Source organism: Castor canadensis, chromosome 15 (assembly GCF_047511655.1).
Source record: "Castor canadensis chromosome 15, mCasCan1.hap1v2, whole genome shotgun sequence".
Classification (NCBI taxonomy): Eukaryota; Metazoa; Chordata; class Mammalia; order Rodentia; family Castoridae; genus Castor; species Castor canadensis.
In genome coordinates, this window is record NC_133400.1 from 17,825,457 (window position 1) to 17,850,914 (window position 25,458).

Here is a 25,458-nt window from a genome sequence, read left to right on the forward strand (position 1 = left end):
AAACTGGGAAAAAAGACCAGTGTAGAAGTGAAAAACCACCCAGGATGGTGAGCATCACCATGGAGTACACAGCATTCAATCACTAGGCTTGAGGGATGGCTGAGAGAACAAAAAGCTTTACAAGAGATCATCACATCTGAGCTGGGAAGAAGAGTTGGAGTTTGACAGAAGTGAGTGGATAGGTGGGGAACCAGCATGTTCAAACACAAAAGAGCTTGGAGGCATGAAAAAATATGGCCTCTTTGAATGGTGATGCTACAGTGTCTATAGTCCAGGACAAAGTGTATGAGGAGAAGGTTCTTGGAATAACCTTCATACAAGGCTAAGCTAAAACAAATACTAGCTGTGGCTGAGAGAACTCATTGTCAGCGATACCTGGTATCATCATGGAGGACAGGTTATAGGGGAAGACCAGATAAAAAGGTCATCCATTACAACTGTCACATAAGAATGGAGGCCTGAATGAGAGTGGGCACCCTGGTTGAGGAGAAAACAAGACAGATATGTAAACATCAATTAAATATGGTGATTGTGTATACATGTGTACATGTTTGAACTGGGAAAAAAGTGGACACCAAAGGAAAAATCAAGATGCCAGAAGGCCAAGCACTGATAACTGATGGATCATAACGGTATGACTGAACAGAAATTGCATGTAGGGTATATAATAAATCTGAGACATTTGTGAGCCATCCAGGAATTGATGATATACCTAGAAAGGCATCACAGGCCAACATGTTACAGTTAACTCATGAGAATTAAATATTGCAGCTGGGTGTGATGGCACATGTCTTAATCCCAGCACTCCAGAGGGATAAGGGTAGCAAATTCATGATCAGTCTGGATTAATGTAGTGAGATCCTGTCTCAAAGAAAAAACAGGGGGGGATTAAATATTGCTGTCTATTATCAGTAAGGCTGAGACACAGTACCTTGATGAAGCAAAGATAGATGCGTTGAGGCCCCCAAAGCAGGACAGGGCAACAGCAATGGGGATGGTCCAGCTGAACATGCCAAATGTCTGGTCAGCAAATGTCTGGGGACAGAAAAGAAAGGGCATTCAGTCCAGGACAGGGTTCATAATCCTCCTGCATCCACGATCTCTGAACAAATGCAGTCATTACTAATTAGCAGCCCACCCTCTGCCTTAGACCAATTCCCTCATACTGAAGAGCTAGCATGGTTGTAGAGAGATCGGGCCATTCAGGGAGCTAAGTATCATGAAATGACGAACAAGTGAGGACTCCAAGAGACTCACCACAGCCACGGCATCACTAGTAAGGACATCTGAAATGTTCAGCACTGTGTAATAGGCCACGTTGGTCAAGATGTAGATGAGTGTCACAATTGGCATAGAGATCCCAATGGCCAAGGGCAAATTTCTGTTAGGACAAGTGAGATAGGACTACCTAGAACCAACCTCTCCTTGGAATCAAAGTTCATCAAGTATCCATTGGAATTTTCCTAACATTTAACAGTTCACTGGCCACCAGGTCTTTAAGGCCGGCTCCTCTTCCCTTTGTGCCCTGGGGTGGGTATGCGTCTCATGCTCCTAGGCTCTTTCTATAAGGAAGAGAGAGAGGGAAGGAAGGAGAGAAGAATAGAAGGAGAGAGAGACAAACAGAGAAATACTTTCCTGTGAAGATAGCTCATGATCGATATTTTAGCCTCACCATAGCAGAGCCAATGAGCCCCACAGGGTTTTATAAACCTCCTGCATCTATGATCTCAGGAGAAATGCAGGAGCAATATCCTCTGGGGACTAAAAGTCAGGCTGGGGACTCAAATGGCCAGAAGAAGTTCAGGCTCTGCAGGCTGTAGTTTCAGCACCAGAGTGCAAGGTCCTGACACCTCAGCCCCAGCTGGGTCTGCTGCTGCCCACTGAAGACCTCTCCTCCAAGAAGGACCCTGAGCACCCTCCAGTATAAACATGAGGGTAAGAGCCAAGGACTTTCCCACCTTTCCTAGCCCCCAACCCCTCCTAACTGGAGAAGGGGGAGTAAGGAGAAAAAGAGGATGAGAGGCAGAAGAAGGAGGTGTAGGAAGAGGGCAAGTGTACCCACTATCAGCAGGAGTTCCAGCCAAGTTGGAAAGTCAGAGTGTGATCTCACTTTTACCTTTCTGGGTTTTTGATTTCTTCTGTTACAAAATTAAGGGTGTCCCAACCTGAGTAAGAGAAGAGGGCAGAGTAGAGGGCAAGAGAGAGGTTTCCCATGTCCCAGGAGGAACCCTCAAAGGCGTCCTCAAAGTGCTCAGAGTGTCCTGTGGGAGCAAAGGCAGGTGGGGGTTCAGGAAGAAGGAAGGATGTAGAGAGAGAAGAAAGAGGAAGGAAACATGAAAAAGCAGAAAGGGGGAGGAAGACAAGGAGAGACAACAAAAGAAAGGAAAAACAATAGGGCGGGGGAAGAAAAAAAAAAAAAAAACATCATTTAACACCAAAGAACAACAACCATCAACTCCCTGCACTTTATCACCCCGCCCACTACCTCAGAGAAATTGGTATCTCTTTATTAACACTGGAAAAATTCAGAGAAACAAAAGCATTCTTGGCTGTCCTCTAATGTGACAACACTTCTTCCAAAACCCTAAAGAATTTCCATTTCCTGCCAGTTACCTCACTACAGGCCTCAGTTCTTGTTCCTACTTTTTATAATGCTGCTAGCCATTTCACATAAAGGAATCATTTTCCACTATAGTGAAGGTCTTGGCTAAGATCACTGCACAATTTAATCACAAGGGTTTATCAATATCACAGAGAAGACTCTGATGCTCTTCTTGCAATGGGTGTGGTTATATGGGACAGGAAATCACAGGCTATATAGGAACTGAGGTCTTCTTATCTTTCACTGGGTCACCCCCACCCTTCAGAGAACCAGCCTAGGCCAAGACATCTGCCATTTTCCCTACAGTCCTCTGGGGACCTGAAGCCTACTAGCATCCAGCTGTCTAGCACAGAGACCTTCAGGACACACTGGGATTTTTAAGAAACACTAAGTCTTCTAATAGAGCTTGTCATCAGCCCCAGCAGAAAGCCTAGACCCAGATCTCAACGTAGTAAAAAAGGGCAGAATGTATAGCAAGAAAAAGGAAAACAAAGACCCCCTATCATCTAGGGGTGACAGTCACAACCCTCCAGCAGTGGTTCTCTGAGGCACAGATCTTGGAAGGAAGATTGCTCAACAACCTAATTTGACCCCAAAATGCTCTTGAGAGTCCAGGAACATCCAGATGGCTTACTGCACTGTTTGACATGAGTGTACAAAGGTCCTGAACCAGTTGCCTAAGAATCATCTAGGACACTTCATAAAAGCACAGCTTTGGGCTAGGGTGTAACTCAATGGCAAAACACTAGTCTAGCATGCATAAGACCCTGGGTTTGATCCCCAACATTGAGAAAAAAAAAATTTTAGTCTTCAAACCAACCAAAGTCCAAATGGTTACACTCAGAGATGAAAGAGGCTCTGAGCTGAGGTGAAGGCCTCAGCTCTCCAGGTGATTGTGAACACAGCTACATTTAGGAACTGATAAGTTAGAGAATGCAGTGGTTAAATTAAGGAGATATCCTTGGCTAAGTATCTCTCAAGACCTGTCTGCTGCCTCAGGAGATTGTGGGAGGCCTATTACCCTAAATGTCGGTGTGCTCTGATTCAGGAATGAAAAGCTTTCAAAAACCAACATATGCAGGAAAGACAGTGCCAATTTTACAATATTCTAGTATTTTGCTGGCTTTGGGAGGAATGCTGAATGCAAGTTCAAATGAAAAGTAAAGGCTACAAAATAACCCATTTCCACACTCGACCTCTACACACACACACACACACACACAGTGCTACCCTCTAGATCTAGGAGGGTCAAGTTTTCCTTACTGCCTGGCAGTCACAGACTAAAACCAGGAGCCACTCTATCCCCTTAGATAACATTGTGACCCAATTATCACCCAAGTTTCAAGAGCTCCTAGGGCCCTCAGCAGGCTTCTTGCAATGCCCCCAGTCTCTACAAAAGGAAAGCAGCACTAAGGAGGCCTCACATGTCCTGTTGGCCAAGCCAGTCTGGCACACAAAGACCAGGAAGAGATTCATGGCTATCTCTTGAACTCATTGACGCACTTTTTTTTTTTTTTTTTTTTTTTGGTGGGACTGGGGCTTGAACTTAGGACTCTCGCACCTACAAAGCAGGTACTCTACCACTTGAGCCACACCTCCAGTCACTGACACACTTTTACATATACACAGAAAGAGTAGAGCAATGAAGCTAGCAAAGTCCCCACATCCTCCTCAGGGAACCAGAGGAACTCCTGGGACATCCACCCTTCTTCCCACCTCAGGCCCCTCTTACCCTGGCACAGTTTAACAAGGCCCATGACAATGATGGCAATGAGCGCCATGACCTTGGCGTAGGTGAATGTGTCTTGTACTCGTGTGCCCCACTTGACATAGGCACAGTTTACAAATGTCAGCAGACCTAGAAAGAAAACCAGAGAGTTACTGGTAGGCTTGAGCTGAGGGCCCACAGGCCCAACCTCTCTTCACAGAGAGCATCACTTTTGCCCTTCCTACCTAAGTTAGAGGGAGCAATGAACCAGTGGGAACCAAAAAAGGCAAACAGGAGGACCTGCCCTTACTGACAGCACTCATGACCATCCCAACATTGTTGACAACCAAAGATACAAAGGCATGTATGAACATAATACATTGAGAGCCATTTTTGGAAATTCTCCCAGGTCCAAGAATGTTGGCCTCATTTCACCCACTCTTCTCCACACAGACTCCATCCCAAGGTGCCAAACTATAAAAGACTTAAGACCACTCTATGGTCACATTAGACAGTGGGGACAACAGAGGACCCATCAATATATCAATAAATAAAGTAAATTTTGGGGCTAGAGGTATGGCTCAAGTGGCAGAGTATCTGCTTTGTAAGCCTAAAACCCTAAGTTCAAACCCCAGTCCCACCAAATAAATAAGGTAAATTTGAATACAGATGACAGCATACTGAAGAATGAGAAAGAGTGTAAAAAAAAGTGATGTGAGTGTAAAAAAAAAAAAGTCTTTTATGTACCTGACAATTTCTCATAAGCCTCCAAGTGCAAACATGTATATTCCTATTTTATAGATGAGGAAACTGAGGCTGAGAAAGGCTGATTACCATTCCCAAGCCCAAATGATCACCCTACCTACATTCCTATCCAAAACTCACAATTCTCAGTGAGTCCCAAGGAGAAAAGAGCCTGAGTGCTCTCTAGTTCACATCAGCACCGCTGCCTTTAAGTTCTAGCTTCTCACATACCTCAGTGACACAGGGTCCTATGTTAAGAGTGATGGTGCCAGAACTTTGCCCCTACTAGGGTTCTATAGCAAGGAAAACAGAGACACCTCTAAGTACTATCCTTAGTCTCCAAAACAAGAATTTAACGTGCACTTCAAATGTTATCACAAAAGCCTGCAGGCCTATCCTCTAAGCCACTTACACCTACTCCTAACCCATTTTACACTTTCTTCTTCAGTGAGACTCTCCCATTCTTATGCATGCCAGATATACACACAGAAATGTTCTCCTCTCCTCTACCTACCACAGACATCAGCAACAACTACTTCCAAAGTCTGGCTCAGCCACCACTTCCTCTAGAAACCTCCCCAAATATATCACCCAACCCCTCCTTGAGTTCTCTCTCCCCTTTGTATTCCTACTTCTACTTCATAACACGGCTTAGTGACTAATGCTATAGTACTGTGGATCTCTGTCTCTAGGAGGTCTCTCCCTTAGGTGTCTGGGTCTTGCTTCCTCAAAGGTCACAAATTCTCAGAGGGCAACAAAAGCATTTTGTATTCTTAAGCTCACTGCTCACCAGAGAGGAAAACTGATGAACCCTAGTTGGAATCAAGATGGTGATGGCTCCACTTAATAGCCAATTTCCTGAAGCAAGCCAATTGTCAGAAAGATGGACTTTCCCCCCTCAAAAGGACAGAAGCACCCAAGACCAGCTATAAAAATGAACACCTGTGGCAGAATGGCTTCCATAGTCTTTAAAGAGCTTCACTCAGTAATGAAACTCACCAAATACTGTTTGAAAGAGGGGAAGAGGTCAAGAGGGAATGGAATATAATGGAAAGGATGAACTTGTTCAAGGTACACTGTCATACATGTAAGAAATTATCACAATGAAATCACCTCATATTATCAATGTATGATAAACAAAAAATAAAATACATTATTCTCAAAAAAATAAAGTAAAATAAAAGATTGATCCCAATTGGGTAGTATACATTTTAAAAAAAAAAGAGCTTCACTCAATACTCTGGTAAATTATATAGGTGGTCATCAATCAATTATATGATGAGGGTAGGGAGACACAGTGATCAAGAGGGTTGAAAGGGGGCTGGGATGTAGCTCAGTGGTAGAGCTCTACCTAGCATGCAAAAGGTCCTGGGTTCAGTCCTCAGCACCAAAAAGGTAAAAACTGGGGGAAAAAATAAAAAAGAGGATAAGGTTGAAGCGCAAATGAAAGAGAATTGCTGAGAGGTCTTTCCATGGACCTACATGGCTGATCAAAGTTTTCTGTTTGGGGTAAGCCTAAATCAGCTAACATAGGTAGTTAACAGCTATTAATAATACAGATGCCCTTGTATTACAGTAAGCACATTCTGGGGTACTTGCCCAGCCTCTTCTTTTCTTTTCTTTTTTTTTTCAGGGGAGGGTGTTTGTTTTGTTTTTCTTGCAGTGCTAAGGAATAGACTCAGGGTTTTGAGCATGCTAGGCTAACACTCTACCACTAAGCTATATTCTCAGCCTGCCCAGAATCTTCCTGGGAATTGCTCCCACTTCCCTAACATGGCTGATCAAGCTAGGCACTGGACCCAGCTGGGCCTATGAGACTGCTCCTCCCAGAAACTATCCTTGGAGTCAAAATACCAGGAGACCAAATCTAATAGCAGCAGGCTACTCTAAAAGAGTCAGGAACCACAGCAAATCAAAGAACATTTAAGTATAAATCCACAGTAACAGAAACCACAAGTAAGCAGAGGAAGGAACCAAGACTACAAAGGGAAGCAGAAGTGAGAGGGCACACAGCTTTTCAAAAAGACAACAAAGAAACACAAAGAAATACACAGAAAATGGGGGAGGGGAGAAAAAGGGACAGGAGGGAAAAGACAAAGACAAGAAGGCAGACAGAGAAAGGGGACAAAAGGAGACAGAAAGATGGACATCCACAGGGAAAAAGACTATCTGACAGTATCCTGGGCTCACTGAGCTTGTAGTCCCAAGATGGGTAAGAGACTGTTACACCCCTCAGCTCACACATGCCAGGCACTATGTTTGTTGGGTGCCGGTGGCTCACACCTATAAGCCTAGCTACTCAGGAGGCAGAGATCAGGAGGATTGTGGTTCGAAGCCAGCCCAGGGAAATAGTTCTACGAGACCCTATCTCGAAAAAACCCTTCACAAAAAAGGGCTGGTGGAGTGGCTCAAAGTGTAGACCCTGAATTCAAGCCCCAGTACCACACACACACACACAAAAGACATGCCAGGCAGTATGACTCACTTTATCTCCTCTCCTTCCCTCAATCCTGCTACAAATTTCCTGCAGGCTTGGTCCTCTCTGCACACAAATAAATACAATACATAGTGGAAATTCAGTGACTATGTGCTGATGAATGAAGGTTGCTCCACATGGATGTCCCTGCAGAGCCATTCCAAAGACCACCTGGGTGGATACAAAAGCACCTAGTCTGCTGTGAGTTACTCAAGAGGCTAAAGGCAGGAGAATGGCAAGTTCAACTACATTGAGAGTTACAGGCTAGCCTGGGTAACTTAGTAAGATCCTATCTCAAAAATAAAAAAGGGCTGGGGATGTATCTCAGTATTTGCTTAGTATACACAAGGCCCTGGGTTCAATCCCCAGTACTGGAGTTGGGGAAGCACCTGGTCAGCCAGGCTGCCCCTGGGAAGAAGACAAAAACTCCGGAGAGAGGTTGCCTTTTGCTATGGTATACCCTTTTACACTTTGACTTATTTGCCATGCACAGGTGCTTAGTTAATTAGCCACAATGTACTGCCAGAGAGCAGGGCTGGTAGGGTTAAGAGAGTCAGGTGCTCAGTGCACAAAACTTAAGGAGCACTTCATTCCAGGGGACCACGTGCAGGAACCTGAGAGTGAGTATATCCTTTAAAGCTGGCCCCAGGCACCAAGCTGGCCTCATACTACTCTCAGACCTGCCAGAGAACACAGTCTACCAAGAAGCCAAGTCTCTTGACTGCTTTCCTGATTCTAATTAGGAAACAAAATTTCACCATCCAAATCACACCCCTTCATGCCTCCCAAAACTCTCAGCCATTAAATTCAACAGACTTTATCAGAGCTCAAAGACAACAGCACCGAGCTTGAGGCTAGGTTCTTAGGTTCCACAGCCACAACTCAAACTGCCAAGCCTTCCCTCTTCTCCTGATCGTATTTCCTTGCTGGACAAGCCAGTATTAATGAGCACAGGACCCATATGAGTGTTTTCAAGGCTTGCTGGGAGCTTGTTTTTACTGTTTGCTTACTTGTTTTTTTGTTTTGTTTTTCTCAGGATTGAATGCAGAACCTTAAGTGCAATATCACTAAGCCACATCCCCAGCTCCTCTGGGAGCTTATTGTTGAGAAAGAGTACTCTAACAGCAGATCCAGACCCAACCCTGAGGCAGAAACATATCCCCAAAGACTCTTGATAGCAGAAACTGCTAGCTATCTTCCAGTCAGTATTTGTTCTTCCCTTTTTTCCTTAGTAGAAATTTTAGCTGAAGTCATGGCTGCCTAAAACAGACATTTCCCAGCCTCTTCTCAGGAAGGTATAGTCAGGAAACAAGCAGATGTTTCAAATAAGACCTTGGGAAGCATCTCTAAAAGGGAGGGTGTACCTTTCTTTGTCCTTTCTGTCAGCCATAAGACAGATATGACAGCTGGAGCTTGAGTAGCCATCCTAGACCATGCCTAGAAGTCAGAAGCGGAGGATGGCAGAGCAGTGAGACTGAAGGAAGGAACCTGACTCCCTGAACCATGTTTTTACGTAAGTCCTGTAGATTTTTGAGGAGTGGTACTGAGGTTGGGTTTGAACTCAGGAAGTTAGGCTTCCTCTAGGAGGCAGGTGCTCTACCACTTGAGCCATTCCTCCAGTCCCTTAAGCATTTTTTAAGTTGCCTACCAGCCTACTTTTAACATCTGAAAGAAACAAACTTCAGTGTTTGAGCCATGCTGCTTTGTGTTTTCTTTTGCACGAAATCCAAACTAATCCTGAATAACGCATGTACCTCCTGACAGAACTGTGCCTCTCATACTCTTCCTTGACAAGGAGGTGGCTGGACAACCTGTAGTTATAGTCCCAGCTATGCTAAGAGTCATAGCTCATAGCTCCCTATTCCCATAGGGACAGGGAAACCTTCCAATTCCTCCCACAAACAGCCAGAATGCTGCTAAGGGGCATTCAAGGACAGGGGAGCATGATCCTACATAACAGCGACAGGGGCAGAGGACAGAAAAAGAAGGGGGGAACCCAACTATAAGTCTAATAGGAGTGAAATGCCTTAAAACAATCCAGGGAAGGTCAACCCTTCCAATGGGCATCCCAAAATCAAGAGCTAAATCCTAGAATATATATGAATATGAAATGAACATACATTTTTCAAAAGTATCCTTAAAGCAGGGTCTGGTAGCATGTATCTGTATCCCCAGCTACAGGCTGAGGCAGGAGGATTATCTGAGCCCATTTCAAAGAAAAAGAAACAACCAAACCCTATTTGTGACTAGGGCATAGCAGCTTAATGGGAGAACATGTACTCATATATTCATGCAATTAGCATGTGTGAGGCCCTGGGTTCAATCCCAGGCACTCCCCCCCAATAAACAGTATCCCTGTTTTTAGTTATGCAAATACATTTAGTCTTATTATTAGAACACTCTAAGCAAGAGCAAGACTCAGTTTCCTTTAGGCCTATATAACTCTCAAAACATAAAAGCTGTCTATCCATAGCAACAACTGAGAATGTTCTTTCTACTAAGAAATCTTTTCTACTCAGAACCCTAACCCTAACCTGAGACTAAGAAAGCAAGGGACCACAAAAGGATAGTCAAGGATCATTGGGGGTGTTTTTTCACAGTCTTGTGGCAATCTCCCTTCTCTCTTTTTTTTTTTTTTTTTTTGGCAGTATTGGGATTTGAACTAAGGACCTTGCACTTGCTAGTCAGGTGCTCTATCACTTGAGCCACATTTCCAGCCCAGCTTCTCTTCCTTGTCAGCCAAACAAACTCTCAGGGAAATGAAGGTTCAGCTGTGATATACTTAAAGCTGCTTTTGCTGAGGAGCACTGACTCCTGACAGATAAACTAAAAAGCAGGAGAAAAGCTTGGCATTCCTGCCTCCATTTTTTATCTATCTTTGCTCTAACCCAGTCACTTTACAATCACCTTGAGTTCCAGGAAGAACAGGACCCACAGATAACATCTTTCTTTGTGATGAGAAACTGAAACTACCCCCAAGCAACTACCTCTGTAGGACAGACCATCCCTAAGGGCTGGAGTAATCATCTCATAGTAATCAGATTGCTCCCCTCAAGTGATGACATCGATAACAACTTCTCCAAGACCCTTGGGAGAAGGAGAACTGAGTTAAAGGTCAACCAGACCCCACTTGACCAATCCTGGCCAATAAATTGCCAGACCACCTGCCACCACCTCTAGTATCTAACCACCAGAACACATCTGTGACTGGCACTGTTTAACTATGAGTACTTTCCCTCCACCCCTGCCCTAATTCTTTGTACCCTAAAGATGGATGAAGATGAAGTCTTCCCATGGCTGCCTGTGCAACATAATAAACCTCTTTTCTCTGTCCTTTACCATGTCTCTTTATTTGGTGTGTGGCCAGACCTGACATGTGGAATACTAGGCATTTGGGTCTGGAGTCTAAAATTTCAGTTCCAGTGCCACTGGGTCAGCGCTGAACTACTTCCACGTTGAAATTTTCAAGACAAAACTCCAATGATACATGTGAGTCTATATAACAGGCAGGATCCCTATGTCAAAGCCCACAAAGAACTAGGCACAGTGGCTCATGACTGTAAACCCAGCTACTAGGGAGATAGAGCTCGAGAAGGATTATGGTTCGAGGCCAGCCTGGGCAAAAAGTTAGCAGGACCCCATCTCAACCAATAAGTGGGCATGGTGTCTTATATGCATCATCCTAGCTACATGGGAAGCACAAATAGGAGGTTCATGGTCCAGGCTGGCCTAGACAAAAACATGAGATGCTATTCCAAAAATAACTAAAAAAATGGCTAGAGGTGTGGTTCAAGCGGTAGACTGCCTGCCTAGCAAGCACAATTTCATGAGTTCAAACCCCAGTACTGAAAAAAAAAAAAACCAAGAAGGGAGAAAAAAAGAAATCATTTTCCCCCTACAGTTCCATAAGTGAGTTAAGACCCCTTAAGTTTGCAGTGTTCAGTCAGCAGCCTGAGGCTGGACTCATCACAGGAAATTTCAAGATCCCAGAACATTTGCACCTATAGGACAGTTTCTCAATCACAGCACTATTGACATTTGGCACAATTAAATCTTTATTGTACTGGGCTGCACTGTGCATGGCAGATGTTTTAACAGCACCACTGGCCTCTACTCATTTGATGCCAGCAATACCACCTCCCAGTAGTTGTGTCCACCAAAAATGTCTTCAGACATTACCAAGTATCTCCTGGGAGCCAAACTCACCTTCAGCTGAGAACCACTACTATAGGATAGTAAGTAGCTAAAACAGCCTGAAATCCCCAAAAGGCTACTTGGATCTCCCTGTTACTATAACCTGGAAATGGGGTAGGGTACAGCTGGAAAGTCAGAGTCTGAAGCAGCAGTGCCTCAGAGGCCAAGAAAGTAATTCAAATGGAAAAAGGCAAGAAAGCCTGGGTATAAAATGAGAAGAAGCACAAGGCTATGGTGAACTAGCATTCATATTGAAAGGGAGCAACAGCTACTGAAATCTGGCAGATTGCATCAGGCAGGAATTTGGGTTCAAGGTTACCAGAGCTTTTGATTTTTCAAGAGAAAGGGTGACCATCAAAATTCCAATGACAACTAGGCACCAGTGCCTCATGCCAGTAATCCTAAGTACTGAGGAGGCAGAATCAGGAGGACAGTGGTTCAAAGCTAGCCCCAGAGAAATAATTCATGACACCCTATCTCAAAAATACCCAACACAAAAAAGGGTTGACAGAGGGGCTCAAACAGTAGAGCATCTGCCTAGCAAGCATGAAGCCCTGAGTTCAAACTCCAGTACCTCCAAAAAAAAAAAAATTCCAATGACATTTTTCATAGAAATGGAGGAAAAATATCCAAAAAATCATATGGAAACACAAAAGACCCAAATAGCCAAAGCAATCCTGAGCAAAAAGAGCAATGCTAGAGGGATCCTAATACCTGATTTCAAATTATACTATTAGAGCCACAGTAACAAAAACAATAGAACTGACATCAAAAAAGTCACATAACGTAACAGAATATAATAGAACACCCAGAAATAAACCCACACAACTACAGCCATCCGATTCTTTTTCTTTTTTTTCTTGTCTTTTCTTTTCTTTTTTGGTGTTGGAATCAAACCCAGGGCCTTCCACATGCTAGGCAACCGCTCTATGGCTGAGCTACATCCCAGCCCTCAAAAATATGCACTGGAAAAAGACAAATGGTGCTAGGAAACAAGATCCCTATTTCTCACCCTGTACAAAAAGCAATTCAAAGTGGATCAAAGACCTTAATGTAAGACCTGAAACTTTGAAACTACTAGAGGAAAACACTTCAAGATATAGTCAAAGACAAAGACTCTGAATATTTCTCCAACTGCTCAGGAAATAACAGCAACAAGCTTTGACAAATGGGACTGCATCAATTAAAAAACTTCTGCAAGGCACAGAAAACAATTCACAGAGTAAAGAAAATCTCTGTCAGCTATTCATCTGACATGGGCTTAATATCCAGTACATATGAAGAAATCAAGGATGGAGTGTGCATGGCTAAACTAATTGCTTACCTAACAACCATGAGGCCCTGAGTTCAATCCCTAGTACTGCAAATAATGATAGCAAAAATAATAATTTTTAAAAATGAAGAACTCAAACAAGCCAATCAATAAATGGGCAGACAGGGCTGGGGGTATGGCTCAAGTGATAGAGCATCTGTCTTGTAGCAAGCACAAGGCCCTGAGTTCAAACCCCAGTACCACCAAAAAACAAATAAATAGGCAAATGAACAGACAGTTCTCAAAAGAAGTGTGAATGACCAAATAAATACATGAAAAAATGTTCAACATTCTTAAAGGAAATGCAAATCAGAACTACAATGAGATTCTATCTCACCTCAGTCAGAATATCTATCATCAAGAAAACAAACAGCAACAAATGTTGGCAGGGGTTGGGGTGGAGGGTGTTGGAACCCTTATATAATATTGTTAGGAATGTAAATTAGTCTAATCACTATGGAAATCAGTATGGAGGTTCCTCAAAAACTAACAATAAGCTGGGTGCAGTGTCTCATACCTGTAATCCTAACTACTTGGGAAGCAAAGATCAGGAAGAGTGTGGTTAGAGCACAGCTCAGGCAAAAAGTTTGCAAGACCATATCTCAACCAATAAAAAGCTGAGTATGATGGGGTGCACCTGTCATCCCAGGTACTTGTGAAGCATAAATAGGAGGATCGGGTCCAAGGTCCAGGCCAGCCATGGCGTAAATGAGAGACACTATTCAAAAAACAGAAAAAGCAAAAAACAAAATGGCTGGAAAACAGCTCAAGCAGTAGAGTGGCCTACCTAGCAAACTCAAGGCCCTGAGTTCAAGCCCCAGTAGCTCAAAAAAAAAAACAAAAAAACTAACAACAGAACTATCATATGATCCTACAATATCACTCCTAATATATCCTAAGAAACCAAAGTCAACATAAAATAGATATCTGCACCCATGTTTATTGTGACACTATTTACAATAGCCAAATTATAAAATCAGCCTAGGTGTGTGGTATATATACACAAACGGAGTATTATTCAGCCTTAAAGAAGAACAAAATACATCATTTTCAGGAAAACAGATAGAATTGAAGACCATCAAGAAAGCAAAATAAGTCAGACTCGGAAAGATATGTTTTCTCTCATATCCAGACCCTAGATTTAAAGAAAAAAAAAAAAAAGAAAGTAGAAGGAGGATTATTTAGTGAAGGGGTACCAGCAAGAGAAGAGAAGGATATAAGAGAGGGTGATGAGGAGGTGAATGTAATTGAAGTAGATTGTATACATGAATGAAAATGTCACAATGGGTTTCATTAAACCCATTATTTTGTACGATTAATCATCAATAAAAAATAAAAAAATAAAAAGCCCAACTCATGCCTGTAAACCCAGCACTCAGAAAGCTGAGGCAGCAAGATCCCAAGTTCCAGGCCAGCCTAGGCTATTAGACACTGTCTCAAATGAGAGGGAGATAGAGATGGAGAGCAAATCTTGATTTTTTTTTAATATTGGAAACTAATTCAAAATTATTTAAAACATTATGCATGCTGGGTGCTGGTGGCTTACGCCAATAATCCTAGCTACTTGGGAGGCTAAGATTGGAAGGATACCAGTTTTGCTGAAAAGAACGGACTCCTTACTCAGGCCCAGAAGATAACTAAAAGCAGGAGAAAAGCATGGCATCTCTCCTTCATTTTGTATTTGTCTTTGCTCTAAGCCATTCTCCCTGCAGTCATTTTGGAACTTCCTTGGATTCCAGAAAAGATAGAACTGAAAACATCTTCATGACAAGGGACAGAAATTACTCCAATAGTACAGCCTTCTCGGGATGGACCATCTGCTAGACAACAATGACTCTGAATAACAGCTCCTGAACCCTTCCTAGAACAAGGATGAGATAATGACCAACCAGCTCATACCTGTGACTGGGACTGTTTAACTATGCACACCTTTCTTCCCCTGCCCCCAAATCTTTGTTTAGTTAAAGCCAAAGCTCATGTCTGTATCTCAAAGATGGCTGAAGGCAGGCTGAACGCTTACTCTACCTCTTCCTACCTCATGTCCCAAGCCGTGTAATAAATCTTTCTCTGCCCTTCACCATTTGGCTTATAGGGATGAATGGATGGACCTGGCATATGGAATCCCAGAAGTTTGGGCCCTGGGTCCAAAATTCCAGTTTCAAAGCCAGTCCAAGCAAATAGTCCTATCTTCAAAATAACCACAGCAAAATGGGCTGGAGGTATGGCTTAAATAGTAGAGCGCCCACTGTGCAAGTGCAAAGCCCTGGCCCTGAGTTCAAACCCCAATCCCATAAAAAAAAATTTAAAAAGAAAACAAAACACTATGCAGGCCTAACAAATCCTATATGGGCCAAGGTGGCTGATGCCATGGCAGTTCACAGTCTCTGTCCTAGAGTTGGTTATATGTAGATGTCCTAAGTCCTTCACTCTAGAATGGAACTTTAACTGTCTAGCCTGGCATGGCTATAACTTTTTTTTTTTTTGGCAGCACTGAGTCTTGAACTCAGGGCCTCACACTTGCTAGGCAGGCACTGTTTTCAAGATAGGATCTCACAAGCTATTTGCTTGGGGGTGGCTCTGAACCATGAGCCTCCTGATCTCTGCCTCCTGAGTAGCTAGGATTACAGGCATGAGTCAGTCATCGGCGCCCCACTGGCTATAACTTCTGTATGCAGTCCCCCAACCAATAAGCTGAACCCCAACTCATCTCTCATCCCACCCAAGCCTCACCCTGGATTTAGTTCAGATCTTTGTGGGGATTTTTTCCTTCTGTAATTGTGACCTATTGGTTTCTTGCACTTTATGTCTCTTGAGATCAGGTTGCTCCCACTGCTATTCCTACCCATAGATTCCCTTCCAGCATACCCCAGCTCTGTGTAAAGCCTGATTCTATGACATAAATTCCAAGAAGGAAAATAAGCTGAATCACAAAGCCTAGTCAGTTAGAATGGACTATGGTTTTAAGACTCAGCACTATTTCTTTCTGACAAGTTCCTGCCCTCAGACCTGAATTCTGGAAAAGCCTGAGCTTTAGGGACAGGGGGCTTGTAAGAATTCCAGTCCTGAGAAATCTGGTAAATGTACAACTTGAATGAAAGAGGCCAGGAAATATTGTGATTTTGCATTTCTAAGAAGTAAGACTGCTCCTCCAGTCAAAAGATCAGTTTCTAGTGTGGGGATGGACTTTCTAAGAACATACAAAAAAATTAGAAAATTCATAAAGGAAAAAAAAAATAAAGATTTAACAACTAAAAATAAAAATAAAAAGCTCCTGTGTGTAAAAAATCTTATAAATCACTACCCTCTGACTTGGTTGTTATTTATTTATCTGTTTATTTATTTGGTGGTACAGGGGATTTGAACTCAAGGCCTCACACTTGCTAGGCACTCTACCACTTGAGCCACACATGTCCAGCTCCTTGGTTGTTCTTTGAATTCACTCTAAGGCCATCATAGACCAATGCACAAGCACTGTCAGATACTCAGATAGGAAGACAAATTCTCAGAACATTCTAGAAAGCAACTGGTAACACAGAAAGAATCCTACAAAAGTTTATTCCCTTAGATGCCAGTACAATTTCATTCTAAGAAATAGTAGAGGGCTGATAGAGTGGCTCAACTGGCAGAGCACCTGCCTAGTAAGTGTGAGGCCCTGAGTTCAAACCCCAGTACCACCAAAAAAAAAAAAAAAAAAAAAAGCAGAAACTCTAAAATGATTCAATGACAAAGATAATCACAACAGCATTATTTATAATAACATTATAGAGCACTTGTTATATATCAGGTAGAAAGAAGCACTTATACGTGTATTCCTCTTAACAATCTTTTCAGCTAGGCACTATCAAAAATTTCATTCCACAAATGAGAAAACTGAGGCAGCAGTTAACTCCCCAAGATCAATAGCCAGTCAATGAAAAAAGTTAGAAATTAAATTTAGTTTGACACAGGAGCCTGTGGCTTAGCCATTGTACTGTACTACCCGGAAATTATATGTCCCCAAACCATGTTTTTTATTTGTTTGGTTGGTTGATCTGGGGCAGTAAATGGGATTTGAACTTAAGGCCTCATGCTTCCTGAGCAAGTGCTCTATCACTTGAGCCTTGCACCCACCTCCCAAACCATGTTTTCTAAAAATATTTGATGAAAGAGATTAAAAAGGATCCAGGCGTCACTGGCTCACGTCTGTAATACTAGCTACTCAAGAGACAGAGATCAGGAGGATTGCGGTTTGAAGCCAGCCCAGGCAAACAGTTCACAGACTCTATCTCGAAAATCCCTTCACAAAAATAGGGCTGGCGGAGTGGCTTGAGGTGTAGGCCCTGAGTTCAAACTCCATTACCATAAAAAAACAAAACAACAACAACAAAAAAACGAGTACACAAATCAAAAATAGTATGACTTTTTTAAAAAACATCACAGATATACACAGAAAAAAAATACTGGGAGGTATTTCACTGATATAGAAACAATAGTTCTCTGAGAAGTAAAATCATGGGCAATTTTACTTATTTATTTTTGGCAGCACTGGGTTTGAACTCAGGGCCTTGCGAGGCAGGTGCTCTTACCACTTGAGCCACTCTTCCAGCCTTTTTTGTGATGGCTTTTTTTTCAGATAGGGTCTCGAAAACTATTTCCCTAGGGCTGGCTTTGAGCCATGATCTCTGCCTTTGATTAGCTAGGATTTACAGGCATGAGCCACTGGTGCCCAGCTTTGATTTTCCCTTTTTTTTTTTTTTTGCATTTTTCGACATATCTATATAGAGTCCATATATTAGCTATCAATTAAAAAAAACACACACACACACACAATTTAAAAAGGTTGCTTTTGAGCCGAGCACCAGTGGCTCACACCTATAACCCTAGCTACCCAGGAGGCAGAGATCAGGAGGACTATGGTTCGAAGTTAACTCCAAGCAAATAGTTTGTGAGACCCTATCTCGAAAAAACCCATCAAAAAAAAAAAAGGGCTGGCAGAGTGGCTTAAATGCTAAGAGCTTTTGAAAAACATTTTATGAAATAGGGGAGAGGTAGAGGAGTTATGTTCTGCTAAGTTAAATGTATAATTTGAAATTATAAGCCAAGTCTGATGTCGATTCTATAAAAGAAATAAAGATACCATCCCTAATCATCTCTTGATGGTAGATTTGAGGGTAATTTAATTTTCTCCTTAATGAGTATGTTTTATAATCACAAAATTATTTTCTTTTTTAGAGAGCTCAGTAAGGCCAGAAGTTCCCTGGCCAAAGACTATTAGTATTTGTTTCTCCCTCACTGTCTCAAGAGATATGGAAGGATTACCTTTGTTGTTTGCCTTTAACAAAATCCTTAAAGTCAAGAGGCATGCTGTACTGTACAATCCTTTATTACTAACTCCAAAGTACTCTCAGTCTATTTTTAACCATGTGGATAAACTATATATATATACATACAGCCAAAGCTTTTGCAAGCACAGATAGGAAAGAACAGAGTATAATTAAGCGCTTTTGGCAGCACAATGCTAAAGAATACAGGGAATTCTGGGCTAGCTGGAGCACTAGCTCTGCAAGGCTGGGTAAATTCACAGCAATCTTCTCGCCTTTCTGTGATTTCACTCAGAATACCATTTCACTCAGATTTTCCACCCCATAAGAGAGAAAAGAAAATAAACAGGGATCCACTGGGGTCTCTCAAGGCTCTGTCTTCAGAAACTTATATGTGGAGTAGAAGCCATTTTCCTCTCCTGGCTCCAGAAAGAACTTGTTTACAAAGTCAGTGTAAAAATATCTGAAACACCAATGGGAAAAAGCCATTTGGTGTGGTGCCATGCTTCTTAGAACAGGTCACAAGGAGTCAGTGGCAGGAGTTGGTCCTGAGAGCTAAGGGATAAGGCCCGGGACCCCCATTGTCCATGAAAAGCCTATTTCCTCACTGTCATGTTTAAATTGGTTGAAGAGGAAAAGCTGGAAAGTAAAATACCATCACTACCCCTGCTTCTTCTGAGCAGCAGAATAAAGACCTCAACACTGATTTTTTTCTTCTGCACTGAGTTACAACTAGTAATGTTAACACCAAATTGAAACACCTGACCAAAACAAAATATATGTACCAACTTGTCACACAGAAAAAGAAATAGAATTCGAGACCAAAAGTAAGAGGAATGTAAGGCACCAAAAAAACATGAAAACAGATTCAAACTTCTTCCTTCTCTATCCTTTATGCTTACTTATCTCTCAGGACCAAATGACTTTGGTAAAATTACTTCTCAAAAGGTAAGAAGCAAGCCAGGGGCTGGTGGCTCACATCTATAATCCTAGCTACTTAGGACACCGAGATCAGGAGGATTGTGGTTTGAGGCCAGCCTGGGCAACGAGTTTGAGAGACCCCCCATCTCCAAAATAATCAGAGCAAAATGGACTGGAGGTATGGTTTAAGTGGTAGAGCGCCTGCTTTTCAAGTAGGAAACCTTTAGTTCAAACTCTAATCCTGTCAAAAAAAAAAAAAGGGGGTGGTCTGAAGCCTCCCCCCAAACAAAAGAGCAAAATATGCTATTCAAATATAAGGTACACATACAATTATCATAGTACCCCACACCCCCATGTATCCTCCCACACTCAGCCCCCATACTTACATATGCAGGCAGCAGCAAGGAGACGGCAGGCCACGTATGGGGGATCACAGGTGGGGAAGGACGGCTGGATGATGTAGTTGGCGAAGGTGATGGCAATGATGGCCTGACTGGTGGGCTCAACAATTAGCAATGAGGCCCACAGACGGATGAAGGCAACGAAGCCCCCAAAGGCCTCCAGAATATAAGCATAGCTGGCCCCTGACTTGGTGATGGTGGTCCCCAGCTCAGCATAGCACAGGGCACCCACAACAGAGAAGAGCCCACCAATGGCCCATACAACTAGCGACAAGCCATAGGAGGCAGTGTACACCAGCACCCCTTTGGGTGAGACAAAGATCCCTGAGCCGATCATGTTGCCTACCACCAGGCTGACCCCATTCAACAGAGAGATCTCCTTCTTAAGTTGCATAGTCTCTGAGGGTTCTCGAGGTGGTGAGCTGACATCTTCTTCCACCCTGGGCTGGTTGGCTGAGGTGAGGAGGTGGTAGGTGGGTGTGGGGCTCCCATGCTCCCTGGCTTCCATGGCAAATGGCTCCTGCACACCTGTTTACCGTGGCCTGGCAAAAAAACAAGTATGTCAAGTCTAAGACAGGAGCAGGTGAGGCTCCAGTTTAGACCTGAAAGGCAGGCAGATTTCCCTGCCCAACTCCTGCTTAGGGACAACTTGCCACACACACAATACAATAGGCCTGTCTCATTTCCACCACAAGACACAAGCACACAAAGGTAGGCAGATCTCCACTGCCCCTGAAGAAGACATCATGAGAGATTAGGCATGATCGGATAACAACTTCCATCAAGAGACTTGTCTTATCAAGCAGGGTAGGTTGTCCTGTGTCCACAGCATAGATTCTCCCTGGTCGTTGATTTTGCTGTGTTTTTACCAACATAAAACCCACAAACTTGCTCTGCGGCGAAGACCACAGTCTCTGCAGCAGGTACACAGCTCTCACTGGCCCAAAGCCCTCTCACTATCCATACTAGGTAACATAAGAGGGACTTCTATATGAGAAGGTCTACAGCTACTCTCAAGTGGGCAAAGAACATGAGCAAGTGGAGGAAAGAGCAAAGATGCTAAGACAAGAGTTTACCACTATTGCAGAGACCTTCTTGAAAATACTCAGTCATATGTTGCTGTGTCCACCATACCCACCTTATTCCCCACATTGCTACTAGCTCAATGGGCGCTTTTATTTTTCCAAGCATCCAAAAGAAAAGAGATTACATAATAAGACAAAAGAGAGAAAGGATATCCAGGAGGTATCCTAACCTGGGCTAACTTGTTACTGGCTTATTTGCTATCTTCCTCAGCATGCTCTTCACTACCATCTGGAGTTGCAAAGAGATTTTCCCAGAAGAGTACCCAGGAGTCTTACTACCCAACAAAAGCCATAGGCTTCTCTTAAGCCACAGATCTGTGTTGTAGAGAGATGATGCACGTGTACACACACACACACACACACACACACACACACACTACTTTAGGATTGGAGCCTGATCAATCCAGAAACCTCAAGGAAGTTGGATTCCACATTAAGCTTTGAAGGACACAGAATCTGTTAGAGAAAGATAAACACCTTCCTGACCTTGTATCCAGCATCCCAGAAACCTCTCCTCTACTCAACAAAAATATATATGCCAGATCCTTGTCTCATGAGCTCAAAGCAAGGGAATCACAGTCACTTGAGAGTAAATAGTACTCCCAAAACTCTGATCTCCGTAGACCCCACCAAAACTCCTACCTTACTTGTTCCAATCCCCTTCTAGAGTCTGGACCTGAGCCCAAGTGAAAAAGCTCCTCTGTGGCACTAGCAGACTTCCCCAGTCCCAGAAGATTTGAGCCTGCTTACATCCACTTATCTGAAGCTGGGTATTCGGCAGCACCACTTTTCTTTTCATTCTTGGCACCAAGTCACCCAGGTTTCCCTACGCAGACATGTGGAAGCATAATCGTTCTCACGTGTATGTCAGGTGAGTCTAGGCATCCATGGGAACAAAACCAGTAAACAGCTAGGGCGCCTACAGTCTCATGTAAGAGGCAGTGCAAAGAGACTTGGGTTGCCTTTTCTTCCTAACTCAATGCAGAGGCAAGCAGAAAAGCCTCCAGGTGTTCCTTTTGTACTTGTACAGCCTGGCACTGGTGTCCCTGGTATGGCTTCTTTTGTTTGTGTGTGTGACTGGGGTTTGAACTCGGGGCTTTGTGCTTGCAAGGCAGACAGTTTATCACTTGAACTATGCCTCCAGTCCATTTTGCTCTTTTTTTTTTTTTTTTTTTTTTTTGCAGTACTGGGGTTTGAACTCAGGGCTTCAAATGAGGCAGACACTCTACCACTTAAGCCACTCTGACAGCCCTGTTTTGTTTAGGTATTTTTCAAGATAGGGTCTTGTGAACTATTTTCCCAGGTTAGCTTTGAACCTCAGTCCTCCTGATCTCTGCCTCCTGAGTAGCTAGGATTATAAACTTGAGCCACCAGAGCCCAGCTGCTCTGGTTATTTTGTAGGTGGGGTCGCACAAACTATTCACCTGAGCTCACCTCAAACTGCGATCCTCCTGATCTGTCTCCCAAGTAGCTAAGGTTACAGGCATGAGTCAGTAGTGCCCACCTTGATGTGGCTTTATTAAGTGTATTCGATACACTAAAACTGTCCAGTGGTGTTTTTGGAAGGGTGGGGAACTGTCATAGCCCCATAAGACCTCTTGCCTAGAATTTCAGTCCCAGCACCTGAATGGGGGACAAGTTCCTGCTGGAACTTCCGTAGCCAAGGAGTGCAACAAAGTCACACACAACTGAGAGCAGTTGAATTTTCTTTATCTTCACTCGAAACAAAACTCAAGTGTCACTAGGTGTCTGTCCTTGGCCAAAGTAATTAAAGTCCCTATATCTTTGCTAAACAGAACAGAGTTGTAGTGTATCCCAGCAGGCTCCCCGAGGACAGATGGCTAAGTTCTAGGTTTGCTTAGCCACCCAACTCCAAAGCCATTCCTCATCTATCCTCTATATGTAAACCTCACCTCACATGCCTCTCTGCCAAGCACCTACATTATGTCAGGCTGTGTGCTGGGGACCAAGGAATTAACAAAATTGAACCATATGCTCATAGAACAATCAGGGAGTAGGGCAGCATGGAAATGAGGAGGACATGGAGCCAGAAGTCCCACAGTCAGAGGCCAGAACTCACCAGCTAGCTGTGCCTCATATTTCTCTTCTTCCCAAACAGCCTCATTGATCTTTTGTGAGCATCAGATTAGACAATTTGAAACTCTGATAAAATCGAAGCCTTCCTTAGTAGGGTTAACACTGCTGAGAGAAAAATTCTGAAAGCAAGGAAAAGAAGGAGGGAAGTTCGTTTTACTGGAAAGTAAAGTCCAACATAAAATGGGAAGCCCTCTACTAGTAACTTCCACTTAGGTTGTAGAAAGCTGGGAAAAGCATTGTTTTCACTTCAAGGACAAGAAAAAGTTGCATAACCTAGCCATGAAGAAGAACGAAATGTTATCATTCGCTGATAAATGGATGGAATTGGAGAACATCATTCTGAGTGAGGTTAGCCTGGCCCAAAAGACCAAAAATCGTATGTTCTCCCTCATATGTGGACATTAGATCAAGGGCAAACACAACAAGGTGATTGAACTTAGATCACAAGATAAAAGCGAGAGCACACAAGGGAAGTATGAGGATAGGTAAGACAGCTAAAAAATTAGTTAGCATTTGTTGCCCTCAACGCAGAGAAACTAAAGCAGATACCTTAAAAGCAATGGAGGCCAATAGAAGAAGGGGACCAGGAACTAGAGAAAAGGTTAGATCAAAAAGAATTAACCTAGAAGGTAACACACATGCACAGGAAATTAATGTGAGTCAACTCCCTGTATAGCTATCCTTATCTCAACTAGCAAAAACCCTTGTTCCTTCCTATTATTGCTTATATTCTCTCTTCAACAAAATTAGAGATAAGGGCAAAATAGTTTCTGCTGGGTATTGAGGTGGGGGGGGAAGGGAGGGGGCGGGGTAGGTGGTAAGAGAGGGGGTGGGGGCAGGGGAGAGAAAGGACCCAAGCATTGTATGCACATATGAATAATAAAGAAAGAAAGAAAGAAAAGAAAAAGTTGCATAAACTATAAAACTATAATTTTTCTTGAAGCTATCAGAAAGCTGAGGTAACCAACTAGACTGAAATGGAAGGAAAGACAGGTACCCCCCCAAGGAGAAAGCAACATAAAGTTGGGCTTATCTGCAGCAGCAGTAGAGAAAAAGACAAGATTACCATACAGATGGGTAAGAAGAATACAAATCTAATTTTTAATGAATTACTAAAGGCCAAATGCAGGTTAGCAAGAGCCACAGACACTCCAGAGGTTATTTTCCACCAACCTCAGTAGGTGCTCACAAGAATACTAAACAGGAAACCAGAGAAAGCCTATCTTAGTAGTGCTGAAGAGGAAAAATACAAAGGTCCATCTGGACCTTTCTCCTCCAAAAAATAAAACTGTAAACCCCTGGCAAAAGAAAAGCAAACTCTGTCACTCCCAAAGCAGCTACAACAGGGTAAAATAAAAAAATAAAAACCCTCTATACCAGGGGGAGGAGGGGTAGAAGGGACCATAAGACCATAAAAGAAGTCCTACTTCTGGGAAAGGGGAGAATCACCAAAAAGATCCACCCCTAGGACTCAAGGAAACACTCCTGAGACTGAGACTGAACCAGGACAACATAGAGCCTTCCTGCTCCCCACGACCCAGGAACAAGCAACAGTAGTCTGCCACTAAGACTGTGGTAGACTGCACAAAGAAGAGCTGAAGCTGAGGGTAGCATATAAACGCTAAGAAAACCTTCCCTCTAGCAAAGCAAACCAACACTAAGCACAAGTAAACACCAGAGGAATTTGAAGGTAAGAATACCTAAGTAACCACAGCAACAACAAAACCCAAATACAACTGTTCTCTTTTTTGTTTTGTTTTGTTTTTTTCACAACTCTCTTAATTGACTCAAACTCCCTCACCAACAACCTAGCAAAAGAAGAGGCAGACACATTCCCCAGAATAAATATTATATAGAACAGTCTCTACTTTCTACATACTATGTTTGGCAATCAACAACAAATTACAAGCAACAAAAGAAAGCAAGAACAATTCACAATCTAAATGCAAAGTGATCAACAGGACAAGACTGGGCTGGAGGCATGGCTCAAGTAGTAGAGTACCTGTTGAACAAGTACAAATCCCCATACTGCCAAAAAAAAAAAAAAAAAAAAAAGAAACAAAAAAGCCGGGAACTGTTGGCTCACACCTATAGTATGTATGAAGTTTGAAGTTAAAATCCCCATCCCACCAAAAAAAAAAAAAAAAAAAAATCCCAAAGTAGAAAGAGGAAAAAGGGAACAAAGAACATATAGTACAAATAAACTGGTGCCGGTGGCTCACGCCTGTAATCCTAGCTACTCAGGAGGCACAGATCAAGAGGATTGTTGTTAGTGGCCAGCCAAGGCAAATAATTCACAAGACCCTATCTTGAAAACACCCAACACAAAAAAGGGCTTGTGGAGTGGCTCAAGGTATAGACCCTGAATTCAAACCCCAGTACCGCACAAAAAAAAAAAAAATAGAATAAGGAAATAAAGGAAAACTAAGATAACAATTATATAAATAATTACATTAAATGTAAGTGATCTAAACATATCAAGTAAAAGACAGACAGTTAATGAAGCAAATCCCAATATGTAGTCTATAAGAATAAGAAACCCATTTTAGCCAGGCATCATGGCACATGCCTACAATTCCTATACTCTAGAGGGTAAGGTAGGAGGATGGTGAGATCAC

General features: G+C 42.8%; 1 protein-coding gene across 8 annotated transcripts in view; it reads right to left on the bottom strand.

Annotated features, from left to right (window-relative positions):
* The window catches only part of Slc7a6 (solute carrier family 7 member 6), a 36,549-nt gene that overhangs the window by 5,457 nt on the left and 5,634 nt on the right, over nucleotides 1-25,458 (bottom strand). For 5 of the 8 annotated variants that reach the window (XM_074055777.1, XM_074055778.1, XM_020181069.2 and 2 more), the window contains exons 2-6: nucleotides 19,644-20,200; nucleotides 4,335-4,460; nucleotides 2,117-2,261; nucleotides 1,258-1,381; nucleotides 932-1,035 (exon numbers count right to left, since the gene is read on the bottom strand). In XM_074055777.1, coding sequence (XP_073911878.1) covers nucleotides 932-1,035; nucleotides 1,258-1,381; nucleotides 2,117-2,261; nucleotides 4,335-4,460; nucleotides 19,644-20,166 — 1,022 coding nt within the window. In that variant the 5' untranslated portion in view covers nucleotides 20,167-20,200. Of the gene's footprint in view, nucleotides 1-931; nucleotides 1,036-1,257; nucleotides 1,382-2,116; nucleotides 2,262-4,334; nucleotides 4,461-19,643; nucleotides 20,201-21,385; nucleotides 21,766-25,458 lie in introns of those variants that run through there. The other 3 variants (XM_074055779.1, XM_074055776.1, XM_074055780.1) reach the window with 3 other exon arrangements.